The sequence below is a fragment of the Cajanus cajan genome, chromosome 10 (genome assembly GCF_000230855.2).
Source record: "Cajanus cajan strain Asha chromosome 10, NIPB_CcT2T_4, whole genome shotgun sequence".
In the NCBI taxonomy this organism is placed as follows: Eukaryota; Viridiplantae; Streptophyta; class Magnoliopsida; order Fabales; family Fabaceae; genus Cajanus; species Cajanus cajan.
Window position 1 is genome coordinate 46,298,696 of NC_138526.1, and position 16,669 is coordinate 46,315,364.

The window sequence follows — 16,669 nt, forward strand, 5'->3', positions numbered from 1 at the left end:
GATGAGAAAATTACGAAATGCTTATGATGAAAAATAATAATTTTTGTTTAAATTGATAAAATAAAATTATTGAATTATCTTTTAGTTAAAAAAAAAAGAATTTAGTATTTATTATAATAAATAGAGGATAAAAATGTCTTAAAGATTGTGTATGCAAAAATGATGAAATGCATATATATATATATATATAAGAAATGTATTTTTTTATTTAATAAAATATCTAAGAATTATAAATGTTTGATAGATTAATTAGTGTTGTGATTAGTTTTTAAATTTTAAGGTTTTATGTTTTAAAGAGTAATTAATTTTTAATACAATTTTATATTATTTAAAAAATAAAAAGGTAAAATCGATTTAAAACATGGCAAAAAAAAAATTCAGTGAGTGTGGTTTGTCGACTATATAGAGGAAATACTAGATCACATTTCGTTTAAATCGCTTAGTACATTTGTAGAATAATTATTTTTTGGGTATAAGGGCTAAGCCTTAACTAAACTCAATTATGAGATGTTGTTAGGAGAAAAAAAGTATTTATTTATAACTATTAAAATTAATTTGTATTTGTTGTAGCTTTACACTATATCAATATTTTCATTGTCATGGGCAAGACCAATCAAGGGCGTGAAAATGATTAATTATTCATATTTTCTGTTTTAAAAAACTAATATATTAGTTCTTGCAATGTGCAGGATAATTTATTTTTTTTTATAACTAATAATAATGTCGTTAAAAATACAGTTAAAAAATCACTTTTTAAAAATGTTCTTGTTAAATATAAATATTTTAATTTATATATAAAGAGAATTAAAAGAAAGTTATTAGCTACTCTATGAGTAATAATATGATTTATATTATCTAAAAAAATATATTCCTCTTACGTCGTCTGTTGAGCTGGTAAATAATTATATAATTATGTTATTACTACCAAACACAAAAGGAATACTTTCTTTTTCGAAAAAAAGAAAAGGGATAATTTTGTTCTGTCTTAGTTTTGGAAATCTGATGAGGACAATGAAATTCAAAGTGAATGGTTTTCTGCCAAATTCTTTAATGAAATCAAGTAACTGATTTTTGTAATGGTACGAAGTCACACCTTGGTGGTTACCTTAATAATATTCAATATAACCACATATCAACAAAAACAAAAACCAAGTCGAAACACTAATTTAAGGTTAGCCTAGTGGTTAAATAGGAAGAAGTTGTAGTAGTTAGAAATATGAGGACCTAAGTTCAATCTTTACTGATCATCTTTGTAATCTTTCCTATATTTTAAAAAAAAAAAGTATTCAAATTTGTAAATAAAATAACTTATTATATTTGAAACAACAAAAAATGAGTTGGCAGGAAGAGATTTTAATGTTAGAAGAAATAAAAGCTTGTATTGCAAGTAATGGGTTGGGTCGCTTTCAACTTGAAAGGGGTAGTTGGCGTTTGGGCATTATACAACCATGCTCTTCCAAAATTAGCAGTTGCTTTCTTCCTCATTTTCCATTTTCCATTTTCTTCTTATTTTTAATCATAACCTTCTCAACTCAGCCCCACCTTCACTTCATTCTCCAAACTTACAAATATACTATCGCTAATATTTTGGATAGTCTTTTTAGTATTTTAATTTTTAAGTTAATATTATATTATTATCCTATGTTTTAAAGTTTAATAATTACTAAAGATTTTAGCATAAGTACCTCTCCTTGACTAAAACTCCAAGTTATATCTTTAGTTGTGACATGAATATGTGATTGAGAATACCTGTTTATTCATATAAGAACCAATTAGATCAAAAAAGTTATACTTTTTTTTTATTAAACTAAGAAAATATTACCCGATTTCACTTGTCATATTAGTAGTGTTAAGTTTATTGATAAGTCTAGCCTTTTTAAGTCCTAGTTTCCAAAATTCACAATTTTAAGAGGTGAGATTGATTTGCAAAACAAAGAATAAAATTATTATGGCCTATGTCCATCCTACAAATAAACTTCTTGGTAAATAGGTCCAATGAAAATATAGAAATTTTAAATATATATATATAATATAAAAAATTAAAATTGTAGGGATTTTTTTGCTTTCTTTTTTAGTTATAGAAACATGAAAAAAATATATATATATATAAATACATTTGTAACAAAATTAAATTTCTTAAATAAAAGATCAAAGTCTTCAAATCTCAATATTTTTTGTAGGTACATAAAAAGCTTAAATTAGAATAAGCAAAGAGATGTAACTAGAGAAAAATTATTAGGGAGACAAAATTTTTGCATAAACAAAAGTAAAAATGACAAATTTTCAATAATTATTTAAATATGTTATATATTCTATGAATACATTTCATGAAAAATATACATGTAAATGATATTTAATTACGTTTTTATTTTTCAAGTATTATAATTATGTAATTTTAGTTTTCAAGGTTCTATTTGAGCAATTTTAGTCACTTAAGTATTACAATTATATAATTTTGATCTCCAAATTTTAATTAAGTAATTTTAATTCCTCAAGTATCGCAACTATACGATTTTAGTTTCTTCCATAAAAATCTAATAATTTTAAAATAATATTATATATATTATTTTAAATTATACAAACTTTTACCTATTTAAATTATATATGTTATTGCTATCATAATTTATTGTCTGAGATGCTACTGTCATTGAGTTCGCTACTTGGTTTTGAAAGTTACTAATGTCTAGTAACAATTGACTAAGCACTTGATTGTATTCATTGGATAGATGGTATTTTTGCTAGTTTCATATATCTATTCCTAAGATTTTGAAGTTAGTTTTTTTGTATGATGGGTTAAAATATCTCTTGTACTCCTTTTTAATATATATTTTCTTTGTTTACTAAAAAAAATTTACATATGTTATAATTAAATTTTCATTCATGTATCAAAAGATATAGGTTTAATATTATTAAATAAATAAAAATTATATATATATATATATATATATTAATTAATATACTTTTACAAAAATATGAATATATTAGAAGAAAATTAATTAGAAATATTGATGATCATGTCACCATGTTAATGTTACATCAACAAAAATTATTAAACTTTTAATGGAAGGGATAAAATAAAACAACATAAATGCAATACTTGATGTACTAAAGCTGCTTAATTAAAAATTGAAGAACAAAGACTAAAATCACATAATTATAATATTTAAAAAACTAAAATAGTTCAATTAAATTTTGAAGACTAAAATCACACGATTACGATATTTTAAAAAACTTTTTTTTATTGTATACAAGCATTTAATCTTGGCAATATGGTATTTTTAAAAAAAGTTAAAGGATTAAAATTAACTTTATAATAATAAAAAGAACCAAATTAACTTGAACTTAATTTTTTATTCAACATTTTTCATATTTTTTTTTACAATTGCATGTAAATTAATTTAATTTCATTACACAGTATCTCACAATTTTTAGTTTTTCTTTTTATAAATTGTGTTGTCATAGAGGGGAGGAGATAAATTTTGTTTGTAAATATATACAATAAGTAGTTAAAATATTTACAATGGGGTTGCTTATAAATAATCCCTGTTGGAGATACTCTTATAGATTAGTGAGGGGATAACAGTCCGGTAAACGTGTACCTGATTTCGTTATCAAGAATAAAATACAACTTCATATAAAATTTGAGCCAACTAGTAACTTTTTTAAAACTTTTTAATAAAATTATAAATCATTTATATTATCTTTAATGTAAGTACGTAGTAAAAAATATAAAGTATAAGAAAAGTTGAATTCAATTCTAGGGTCTTAACTATGATATTTACAATATCTATATTATTTTTTTACTAGTTGAAGATTATATAATTTTTTTTTTCATTTTCACATACATAATTAAGAATCTAACCATAATCTACGCATTCCAAGAATTTGGTTAATAAACCTGTTTTATGGATATAATATTAGTTCATCAAAAATATCTTTAATAAGATTTTAAAGATTAATATATAAATTTATTATACATAATAATAAAATGTAAGAAAATTTTATATGGCAATTCATAACGTACATTGTTTATTTAAATACTTAATTTCATATTAAGAAAAATAATCACCGCCATTTATAATTTTTTTCCACACCTCAATTCCCCGTAACTAGGTTACTAAATAGAACATTAGCTAATCAGATACCTTTTACTTTATTTTGTTGAGTTTTAGTTTAAATATAATAGGGGGAAGGGGATGCCACACTAGTCTTTTTTTCTCTTCTCTTTAAATAGAGATAGGTTATTTTATTTTACTTTTATGTATGAAATTTAAATTTAAATATATTTTAATCTTTTATTATTAGAGAAAATGTTACTTATATTAACACATAAAAAATATTATTATAAATATAATATAGTAAGCATAAATCTATTTGATATATATTCATATAATTTTAATATTAATTTTGATGAGATGCAATAATATATTTTACGTGATACTATAATTTATACGTACACTATTTAATTATATCAAATAGGTCATTCGTCCGCCGTAAACTAATAAGTTTGAGACCCTTTGATACTTTCGATAATCGATAAGTTCCCATGAACATGTTCTTACTCCCCTTGACATCCTTGCTAGTCAAAGAGATTATGTGAACAAATTGGATCAATTCATTTGACACCCATGGTAGTCAAAGAGATCACATGAACAAATTTGACCCTCCTCGACTCACTTGATGATTGAGGGACGTGACAAGTTTTTCAAGTTAGATCACCTCATTTGATCACTAAATTCAAACAATATCTTTTAGTAACTGATAGAGTCGAACGGGATATAAAACTTATAACTTAAATTACAATAAGAAAGGTGATTAGGGATTAATTATTGGTACAAAATCAAATATTGATGTATTATCTAATTAGTAATCTTAAGTTATGAACCATTGAGATTTGAGTTCATTATGATTAGTATAAATAATTCATATATCGAAATAAAATCATTGTCCATTATGCACATTTAATATACTAAGAGATTAACTTACTTCAGTTACTTGAATGTTAGACTTGATATGGATAGGTAAGGAAGTTCAGACTTTGAATATATAAGCTAGACATGTTCTAGAAAATTAAAGCATAAGTTTGACTTATTGTCTATCACAAACTTTTTTATAAATCTGTCCTCACTTTTTTTAAGTATGACATAACCTATTAACTTATTTAAAAATCTATTTAAATTTTAATGTTAATTAGACCAATAAACTTAAATTTTAAAAATTAACAAAAATCTTTTTAAAATATAGTTTAATTAATATTATTAAAATTTAAATCTTAAAAGAAATATAAGAGAAAAATTGAATCATTTTCTATTGAATGAACAATTCATGTATAATCATGTATGTTGATGTACACGATCATGCACAGGTTATAAACTTATAAACCTATAATGAAAAAATAATTGTATAAAAAAATATTTTAAATATTGATAGTTTATTTTTGTTTTATAAATTTATTTGTTTATTTATATTTTTTTAATATATATATATATTATTATATTATTATATTATATAAATAAATAGGTTAATCTATCAGGCCTAACATGTTTTTCTATAATTCAAAGTCTAGTTTTTTTTATATATAAATAGATTTTTTAAAAGTCTAAATTTGGCTTTTTTATTAATAGGTCAAATCATACTAGACTTTAAAGAGGTGAGACTATACACTCCCTGTTTAAGTCCTAACATATTCTCATCCCTATAAATAGATAATATCAGATCGAAAGTGAAAAGGAGTGAAGACATTAGTTAGAGAGAGAAAGAAAAATATCTTGTTATAAATATATTAACAATATACTAACATATATGTTATATATAATATATGTAAAAATATTTTTTAGTGACAAATATTATATCACTACAGTGTGTATCATTAATTACATGACAATTTCTTATAATGTAATAAGAATTTAATTCAATAAGATGTTAATGTAAATAATTTATATTATTAACTAATTAAAAATAATTTAAATATGATTTATGAAATAATTATTATAAACTTTAATCATATTTTTTTTATCTGTAAAAATTATAAGAATGATAACATAATTTGAATTAAGACTTTCTACCATATCACAAATTTTGTTCACCAGGCTCACCCTTATTATATATAGATAAATATTAAATGATAAAATAAAGTTATATTTTAATTAAATTCTAGTAAATATAATTTTTTGACATTATTTTTTGTTTTTGTCCCCCTTCATTTCTACTCTATAGTCATTAGCAGACTTTGGCACTTAGCAATATATAGTCAATATTCGATATGAACACATTGTAAATGCAATATAGCTACTTCCAATCAAATGTCACACTGACGGGTTAGTAAGATTAGAAACAAGTTGAGGGAACAACAAATTGAAGATAGTGACTATAAGAGGAATGAGACAATGAACATGGAAATGGAATAGGTCAACTTGTTTAAAAAAAAAAAAAAAGCTTTATAATTTAGTTTAGGTTAAAATGTTTTTAAATTTTACTTACTTTATTTTTTTTATATTTAAAAAAGAAACATTTTAATATTTATATTATCTTTTAATTATTTGTAGTCTTTATAATTTAAAAAATATTTATTTTTTATTTTTATACTTATAATTTTTTAATTTATTTAGTTTCTATTATTATTTTTTTAATATTGTCTATTTTATATTTTATATTAACAAAATAGAGATTTTCAATTGACTGGAATAAAAAATAAGTATCTCAACAATATACAAACGATATCTAATTTATAATATATTTAATAAAATAAATTTGATATAAAATATATAAAATTAAATTTCTATCGAATTCAAAAGAGACAATATTATAAAAAAGAAATAATATATAAGATAATATGAATTAAATCATATATAAAAAATAAATAATTATTCTAAATTAGATTTTATAAATATTAAAAAAGTAGTATAATTAAATAGAAACCTAATAATTTATCCAGATGTGCATAAGTTTACAATAAGAAAAGTTTAGATATGATAATGAAATGGGGAACCCCACACGAAACAATTTTGACACCTCCTAAACAACTGAGCCTCAATTTGGGATTCTCATGTTTGTTAACGTTACGAGCCATCAACTTGCATACGTTTTCGAAACTCACTTATGCGTTACAGATTTATCGGAATGAACATCACAACATTTCCAACACAACACATGCACTTGGCCTTTAACTCCATACGTTACGAACAACCTTATGATCATGTTCGAGGCACACATTGATTTGACAGGAAACAAACTCAAACTCTACCCCCATTTTACTCTCCTTTCCTTCTTCAGTTCTGAAATTTCACGTGCATAAATGGGAGTTACTACTTGAGTAACCAGTTCCAAGAAAACCACCTACAAATGCATGTTTAGAAAAAATTTAATAATTTTTCGTTACGAAGTCATCATTAAATTGGAACAAATTTTTCATGAAAATTGTGGTTGATGGCCCCACTCGAAGAGCACTACTTTGTTCACGTTGCATGAAAGCTGGTGGAATTGGCTACTAGTCTTTTTCCTAGCTGGCATTTTGTTTGAACTTTCAAGCCACCTCACTTCTCATCCACATTCAACCAAGAATTAAAACTACCCATAATTTGGATTGGACCCCACCACATTATTTAAACCCCATTAAACGTTAAGAAACAAAAATTCTATATATGAAAATTAAATTAAAGCAACAGTTACTGAAAAACAAAGGACTAATTCTAGTTTCATAACAAAATCCAGCTGTCATTGGTCGATATGGCATTATTATTTACGAAGTGTTTTACATCTTACCATATGTATTAATTAAGTCCACAAAATTTTCATATCATAATAGAATTAAGAGTGATATGAAGTTGGGGGTGTACTAAATTTTGTCTACTTTAATTATTGAATTTCAAGTTTTACCTTAGCCTATACGGATAATATTTTTAAGGTTTGATGAGATTTTTGTCGCTTTAATTTAACTAAAAACTTATTTTGTAATAAATTATTGAAGTAAGTAAAATTAGTTACAATCTAATCCATGTATTTAAATAGGTTAATTTTTAAGGTTTAATTTTTTTTTTTTTAAATTTAATCTGAAAACTTATTTAAAACTATTTAAAAACTTACTTTTTGATATACAATTATTTAATTAAATGTTTAGCTAGTCTTTCCCTTATTTATTTGATATATGTTAATTTTTAAGCATTACAAAGTGGTATGATTTAGAATATGTTTGGAAAATTCTTGAAGCACTTTGAACACTAATGACTCACAAGAGTATAATTGATATTTAACATGTCTCCGAAAGCGAAAAACACTAAAAACCAAACACACTTATAATATTCGCGGTCAAAATGTGTAAGACTTAAAGCTATTATTATGAGACTGAAAAGTGAATTAAAGAACATGGCATAAATTAAACACTGATCGTAATATCAACATGATAGCTAGCTAGTATCGTTTTCAAGGCATCCAAAGTTCATCACTTTTTCATGTTTATATTGTTCAAAGCTTCAAAACAAACTTTTTGTCTTTTGTTGGCTTTATCAAACACAAAACCAGGTCGCACTTTCAAATACTTTCGTGAAGTTTCCATAATCCATAAAGTCGTTCAACCCATCTTTTCATCTTGGCATATTCTCTCTATTTCTTTTCAAAATTTCAAGAGGGTAAACCACAAATTTCTACATATTTTGTTTTTGGCTATCTTGAGTAGGGTCCTTCAATTTCATAAAACAAGTAACAATTCATTAAAATGTCATTATACAAACGACGTCAGTTTAACTAGTATTTACAGCAAAAATATGAAAATGATGAATGATAGCAGCAACTTAAAACACACATCTTTGTTTCTTAACACAGTCAAATATATATATTTTTAGCTGAATTAGTTGGCAATTCAATTGTTGAGCTGCATATATCATATGAAAATATTGACGAGGGAAAGTGACCAGTCATCTAATATCCGTGCCTAACAAAACATTTTTATTATTTATTTTCTCAAAATGAAAAATATATACAATATAATGTATCTCTTAAATAACATTGTAAGTGCATTAATAATACTTTTTTCCCCCACTTTTAATAACACTAATTAGCATTTATCTTAAAAAAATTTGTGGTGCTAGTGTTAAGAAGCAGACTCATTTAAGATGACACACATTATAAATGGAGAGGGAATGGCAGTATTTTATGAGTCCAAAAAATGAGGCAAAAATTGATCAAACATTATTAGAAATAAATGTAAAGGAATTTAAGTAGGACATTTGATGCGTAGTTCATTTATGATATGATCTAAAATTAAAAAGAAAAAATGATTTAAAAGAAGTGAGACATTAAAAAGGAATTGGATTGCTAGAAAATGGTGGTGGTAGGGAGTGACGTAAGCAGCAGCGGTTATTTGGGGAGAGAGGAAGACAAAATGAGAAAGAAAATAAAACAAAAGTAAATAAATAAATAGAATGAGAAATGAGAATGAGGCGGTTTAAGTTTAAGTTTTAGCTGCTACTAATTTTCTCTGTCATCGCCACTTCTCTTCTTACTTCACTGCACATTTTTCAATTTTCAGTTTCCATTTTCACTCACTTTCTCTCTCTTTCATGCCGGAGGTTTCTCTCTCTTCCGAGACCCAAATAAAAACCCTAAACCTTCGCAGAGGAACCGCACTCTTCAGATCTGCCACTTCGCTAACCACTATGACTTACTAGCCATGTCTGCTTCCGATCCCAAACCGCCACACCGTCCGGGGCCGGCGCCGGACGCCAAGCCAATGCCGCCTTCTTCCTGGGCCAAGAAAACGGGCTTCAGGCCCAAGTTCTCCGGCGAGGCCAATGCCAGCGACTCGGGCCAGATAGCTCTGCAGCCCAAGCCCAGGGAGCCGGACACTAATGTGGATCTCGAAGCGGGCCGGGCCCAGGCGAACGGCGTGGCCCACCGCGACAAGGCTCCGCCGCTTCCCCCTCCTTCCAAGGATCAGGTAGCGAAGAAGCGCAGGGACTCCGACGGAGTCCCCAAGAGTTCGGTTCTCAGCACCAATGGCCAGGCCACCGCGGAGCCACCGCGGCGCTCGGCGAGGCACGAGGAAGTGGTGGATGCGCCGCCGCTGAGTGTGGACGACGACGGTTTCGTTTCGAGGCATTCGCATATGAAGTACGAGCTCAGAGATTCACCTGGTTTAGGTAATAACAATAATAACAATAATAATAGTAATTGTAGCTTCTTTGAGGTTGAAAGTTTTGATATAGAATTTAATTTATGTGCTGATGATGTTAATGTGTTTTGTTTTAGTTCCCATTGGTGTGTATGGTATTCAGCATTACGTTTCGGTGTTGGGTTCGTTGATTCTGGTTCCGCTGGTTATAGTGCCGGCAATGGGAGGTTCTCATGTGAGTGGTTTCAAGTTTGGAATGAAGTAACTGAATTGGTTTTGGTAATTGAGTTGAATTTAATTATAATTATTATTATTATGTGGGTTGTGTTGGTGGGTGTAGGAGGATATTTCTGCGGTGGTGTCGACGGTGCTGTTTGTGTCGGGAGTGACTACACTGTTGCATACCAGTTTTGGGTCGAGGTTGCCTTTGATACAGGGGCCTTCCTTTGTTTATCTGGCTCCGGCCTTGGCGATCATCAACTCTCCCGAGTTTCAAGGGTTGAATGGAAATGTGTGTTTTTCTTCTCATTTCTCTATGTTTCTGATGATGATTCTGTTGTTTGTGAGATTTTTTTATGAGGTTTTTGATGAGCTGGTTGAAGATTAGATTATTTCAATAATCGATTATATGTATAATACATAGAATTGTTTTTGTTATGGTCAATTATAATCGGAATAAATTTTTGCTTGAGTAAGTTTGCTAAAATCGATTTGGAGATATTTAATTTCTTTTGAATAATGAATACAACAAATAAATCCACGTTTTTGTAGTAAATTAGCTTTAGGGAAAAAATTTATTGAAAAATAATCATAAGTTTTAAAGTTTCATATCCACGAAAATAACTTTTTTTTCGTTAAGAAATAAAAAAGCTGTTCATACAAATTTCAGCTTTTGTTTCAAACGTACAGTTATTTTATTTCTCTCTATAAAACAGCTGAAATTGTGGGAAATAATTTTTCCGAAAATGTTCTAAGACCGCTCATGAAATTTTGTGTTAATTTTCAGAAATTCAAACATATAATGAAGGAGCTGCAGGGGGCTATAATTATTGGATCAGCTTTTCAAACATTCCTGGGATATACTGGACTTATGTCACTGTTAGTAAGGTATGATTGTGGGATATTTTTATGCCTGTTTATTTTTCTGTTTTTTAGTACGTTATTCAATGTTTTATCACCAGCATTTATTTTTGTGCATTGAGGCAATTTGTAATGTAGTGCTAACGGCTAAAGTTTGAGAAAATAGAATATCTGTAGGAGATAATGCTGGGAAGAAGAATAATGAGAATAAAATTTTAGTTCTGCTTACGTGATTGTTCTTTAAAATATTGTATATGTTGGGGTTGTTTATTTGACCTTTCTAAAGGAAATTTTGTTTCTCTTTCAATATTAATTTATGGTAATTAATAGCTGTAATAATTGATTGATTTAATGTATGATTAACTTTATGCTACTCTCCGTATCAACATGTACCATTTTAGCAATTAACATTTGAATTTTTTTTCCAAAATAACTAATGTTCTTAATTTTGTTATGTAATATTAATATTAATGTTTTTCCTATTTTGTCCCCCATATAACTTACATCAATTCTAATTTGCAGTAGGTAAAACTAATGTATATATTGAGAGAGTAAAGCTATTTTTGTATAATTATATAAAAAAATGATATATTTATTCTTAATTTATGTGTGAGAACTTTAAACTGCATTCATTTTCGGACAGAGGGAGTACCATCTAGGAATTCAATTTTAAGAATCTTAAATATCGAGTATTATTAAATGCAAATGTGCTGTTTTAAATGGTTAAACATAATGTGTCCAAATATAATTTTTCCATGAAATCAGGGTTCCTTCCCACCTGTTATGTGTATAATTCCTCTTTATTTATTTTCAGTGTGCACAGCCAGTTCTGATGCCTCCTTCCATTAATTTTATTTTGTCTTTGTAGTGGGCAGTAATTTTGTCCTCCTTTTCTTTGACAATATAACAATAGTTGAAACACAGAATAAGGGTTTATATGGGTTATATCGAAAAATTGTGTAAAATTAATTGCATATGAAACTGGCTATCTGTAGGAGGTTTGTAGTCCACTCCACACAGACCTAAAAGTCTCTTCCTATCACTGTTAGTAGTCTTCCATCTCCCTCAGTAAAGTATTCAGAACACATTTGGATGCATCTAGATTGTTGTCGGGATTAGAACTGTTTGCATGTCATAGGTGTCAAACTGTCAGAGTTAGAACAAGTATTTGTGATGGAATAAGCTGTAATTTCCCTCTATTTTGGCAATTGTCTCGCGTTAGAATGCCAGATGATGAGATCATATCTTTTTTAACTTCAATGGGTGTGGATTACGGTATGATGATATTAACCTATCAATACCAGAGACCTATGCCCTTTACCTTTCCTCATGAATGATTAAATGACTATAGACAGTGTTTGAGTTGTCTGAAATAAAAATGTTGCGTGCCATCTGAATTTTCAGGTTGATCAATCCTGTGGTTGTATCCCCAACTATTGCTGCAGTTGGACTTTCATTTTACAGTTATGGTTTTCCGCTAGTTGGTACATGTCTCGAGATTGGTGCAGTGCAGATATTAGTGGTTATTGTTTTTTCTCTTGTAAGTTTGTTGACTTTCAGTTCCCTCCTTTTATGGATGAATCATTGCACTCTGCTAACATGCTTAATCTATTCTTTCTTGCTTTTTGCAGTATCTTCGTAAGATTTCTGTTCTTGGACATCGCATATTTCTAATATATGCAGTAAGTTTAATGTTACAATATCCTTCCGATTTACTAGTCAGAAGTGAACAAAAATATTTCTGTTAACTGTGATTTTTCTTTTCTTCACCTAACTCCAGGTTCCTTTGGGTCTGGCAATCACATGGGCAGCTGCTTTCTTGCTGACTGAAGCGGGGGTCTATAACTACAAAGGGTGTGACATAAATATACCCGCCTCAAATATGGTTTCTGAGCACTGCAGAAAGCATGTCTCAAGGATGAAGCATTGTCGAGTTGATACTTCTCATGCATTGAAATTATCCCCATGGTTTAGATTTCCTTATCCATTACAATGGGGTACTCCTGTCATCCAGTGGAAAATGGCTCTTGTGATGTGCGTGGTTTCCTTAATCTCATCTGTGGATTCGGTTAGCATTTTTTCCTTATTTTTCCAATTTTATTTCCTGGACTGTATTTATTTATCTTGACACTGAATCTATTGATGATTTAACTTCATTGTGTTCAGTCAGAAAAGATGATCATGTATTGGGTGTCTACTCTCTAGCTATCTTTTTAACGTGCTAGTAATATAATATACGTGAAAAACGGTTTCTTTCTTGTATGATACAAGCATTAACGGAAATTATGACTTGTACCTAACAAAACTATATATGTTTAATATATGATGGCTTGACTTGTATGCTGAAGTAAGAAACTTGAATATGATATTCACTATATTACCGTTGTCACTTGATTTTAATTGCAACCTTGAAATCAAAAGGTAAAAACTAGTGAATAGAATGTAGGTAGGCGTATAGTTTATGAAATGCAAAGAAAAATAATGGTTGCGATCTTGTTTTCACCTTATGACATTTATAATTTTTTTTTTTCTATTTTCATTGTTAGTAGTTACCATCTGTGATGGTATTAAAGTATGGTTTATACTTCAGTTTAGGAAATCAAAGCATTGATGGTACTGATTGTGTAATCACTAAAGTCAAAATTTGAAACTGCAAAAAGCTATTTTGTGATTTTATTTATTTTGAAGATATTATCTATTCTAGGTAAGTCAAAGAAAAACATGTATCTATGAGAGATTAACAATATAACATATCAAAATTGGAATCATATTTTCATGATTTTTTTTTCTTTCTATATGTCTTATTATATATCCACTTTATGTATTTGTTGATATTCTTTTATTTTAAATTTTGTAGGTTGGTTCATATCATGCATCTTCATTATTGGTAGCATCCAGACCTCCGACTCCCGGAATTCTTAGTCGAGGAATTGGTTTAGAAGGTATTTGTAGTGTCTTGGCTGGTCTCTGGGGAACTGGAACAGGGTCTACTACCTTAACTGAAAATGTTCATACAATTGCTGTCACCAAAATGGGAAGTCGCAGAGCAGTTCAATTGGGTGCCTGCTTTCTGATAGTGTTGTCTCTCGTGGGTAAGTGTCTGGTGTCCTTTTCTTGCATCTACTTTTATCAGTTTATCTTGTGATGAATAGGTTAGCCACTAAACAGATGTGCATTTATTACAATATGTTTTAGATGAAAAATCATGTGCAATGTATCCTGGTTTTTCCCTTCAAAAAGTTTAGAACAATTAGCAAAGCATATGATGCTTGTAAACCAATTTTTTTTCATTAATCTTGTTTGTGGCATCCAAGTGAATCCTTAGTTATAATTATTCAAAGTGATTTGCAATGAACTTTAAGGGTCGCAGTGACTTGTACTTATATCAGGATTTCTTATGTCTCTATTGCAATTACTGTAGAATTTTGTTATTACAAATTTAACATGTTTTATTTTACTTGTACTGGACAGGTAAGGTGGGAGGGTTTATTGCTTCAATTCCTGAAGTCATGGTTGCTGGTCTCCTATGCTTTATGTGGGCAATGCTTTCAGCACTGGGCTTGTCAAATCTACGCTATAGTGAGGCTGGAAGCTCTCGCAACATCATCATAATTGGGTTATCGTTGTTTTTCTCTCTTTCCATACCTGCCTACTTTCAACAATATGGTATCTCTCCAAATTCCAATTTGTCAGTGCCAAGTTATTTTCAACCCTACATTGTGGCTTCTCATGGGCCTTTCCGCACCAAATATGGAGGGGTATGCCTTCGTGTCATGTTCTTGTACTATTGTGAATCTTATGCTTGATTTTTTGATGGTGCCATTTTCTGCGATCAAAATCTGTTATTACTGTAGGACTTAGCAGAAATATTGGGGGGAAAAGCCCACTTTTGTCTGTTAGGTCATGTTATATCTATCTCCATTTTTTTGTAAATAAGTAGAAACTATCTTCATAGTCAATGGTGACATAGGTAGTTGCTTGCATACGTAAGTTTTAAGATCAATTTTCTACTACCAGTTTTCATTAAGATTTCTGCTTGCGTAAACAGCATCCTTTATAAAAGAATCCTGCATGTTATTTCATGGTTGCTAACTTGTAAATGCTGCAGTGATTGTCATTAACTACTTTATGACATGATAAATTCGTGATGCAGTGAACTAACTAATGAGTAATAATAAATATATACGGTATTGGAGAGTCCTTGTAACGTGGTTTCCTTTTTAACTTTTAGCACTTGAATGCTGGTTACTCCTTCCATTTTGAAGACAAATTTTAATACTGTTGGTTTACATGTCAGGTTTTTCTAAACATCACTTATGAATCCGTTTTCTTTTGCAGTTAAACTACTTCCTGAACACAATCTTTTCACTACACATGGTGATAGCATTTCTTGTGGCTGTGATCTTGGATAATACTGTGCCAGGCAGTAAGCAGGAACGTGGGGTATACGTTTGGTCCGAACCAGAGGTTGCTAGAAGCAAGCCTGCTGTTGCTAATGACTATGAGTTGCCCTTGAGAGTTGGTAGGCTTTTCAGATGGGTGAAGTGGGTTGGCTTGTGAATGAAAAAGGTTTTGTTGGCTGAACTGAACATCTTGGGCTCAATCATGGGTAGTTTAGTTGATCATGTTACAGAGTCAATTTGTGTACATTGGAGTTCCGGAGGGGTCTATTTGTGTTATAATTTATTAGATTAGCATGTATCTATCTAGTTTTGATTCATTCAAAATCTCCATATGGAGGCTTTTCTTCCTTGCTTTAAGCTGGCCTTTCACAAATCATCCTGGTTATGTATATATATAATATATAATTATATATACACATTATACCTGCTCAATCGGGACTCAAAAGTTTTTGTTAAATATATTTATATTTATTCCGATCTACCTACTATTTTTTGGCAAGTAGCTGTTGTATATTAGTTGCCAACCTGGAATCTAGTTTATTTTGATTCTTTTAATGAGTAATGACCATCAAAAGCTCAGAAAAAAAAACACTAATTTTATATAGGTCTAAATATGTTTTCAATCCCTTTGGTTGGAGATAAATTTGTTTTTAAACTCTCAAATTTAAAGTTAATTTTGTTAATTTGTAATTTTAAAAAAAATTGTTTTAATTTGTTTTAATCACTAGTATATTATTGGCAGAACAAATTGAATTTATTGTGTAACTTTTATTTGAATTTAATGTGTGTTTTTATTAATAATGATACTAATGAGTAATGACCTCTCAAGACTTTTATCAATGTCATTGTATTTATGAAGTGAAATCCTTGAAATTATGTTAGAACTTTTGTGCAACATAGGCTCATTTTCTGGAAGTAACAGCACGGTAGAATTAACAAACGGGATACTCAAGTCGCATTCTTAGCAATCCTTTTCAACCAATTACTATATCATAGAGAACCTGCTTCTACAACAGTTTTCTAAAAGCAGTGATCACAATTAATGTGTAGCATTGCCCGAAGAGAAAGCTCAAAGTGATAT

The 16,669-nt window shown here is 28.9% G+C and overlaps 1 protein-coding gene across 1 annotated transcript; it reads left to right on the forward strand.

Annotated features, from left to right (window-relative positions):
• Positions 1 to 9,424: 9,424 nt before the first annotated feature.
• Positions 9,425 to 16,069, forward strand: LOC109811624 (nucleobase-ascorbate transporter 12). The gene is made up of 10 exons (XM_020375409.3): positions 9,425 to 10,133; positions 10,243 to 10,340; positions 10,446 to 10,616; positions 11,112 to 11,212; positions 12,590 to 12,725; positions 12,817 to 12,867; positions 12,966 to 13,253; positions 14,043 to 14,277; positions 14,657 to 14,943; positions 15,524 to 16,069. The coding sequence occupies exons 1-10, from the start codon at positions 9,665 to 9,667 to the stop codon at positions 15,743 to 15,745; spliced, it is 2,058 nt and encodes a 685-aa protein (XP_020230998.2). The 5' UTR covers positions 9,425 to 9,664; the 3' UTR covers positions 15,746 to 16,069.
• Positions 16,070 to 16,669: the final 600 nt, after the last annotated feature.

Excerpts from the sequence above, each read along its gene's own strand:
- LOC109811624 (XM_020375409.3), top strand. The coding sequence starts at position 9,665 with ATGTCTGCTTCCGATCCCAAACCGCCACACCGTCCGGGGCCGGCGCCG. Across the intron at positions 10,134-10,242 it reads CAGAGATTCACCTGGTTTAG|TTCCCATTGGTGTGTATGGT; the intron begins GTAATAACAATA and ends GTTTTGTTTTAG. Across the intron at positions 14,944-15,523 it reads TCCGCACCAAATATGGAGGG|TTAAACTACTTCCTGAACAC; the intron begins GTATGCCTTCGT and ends TTTCTTTTGCAG.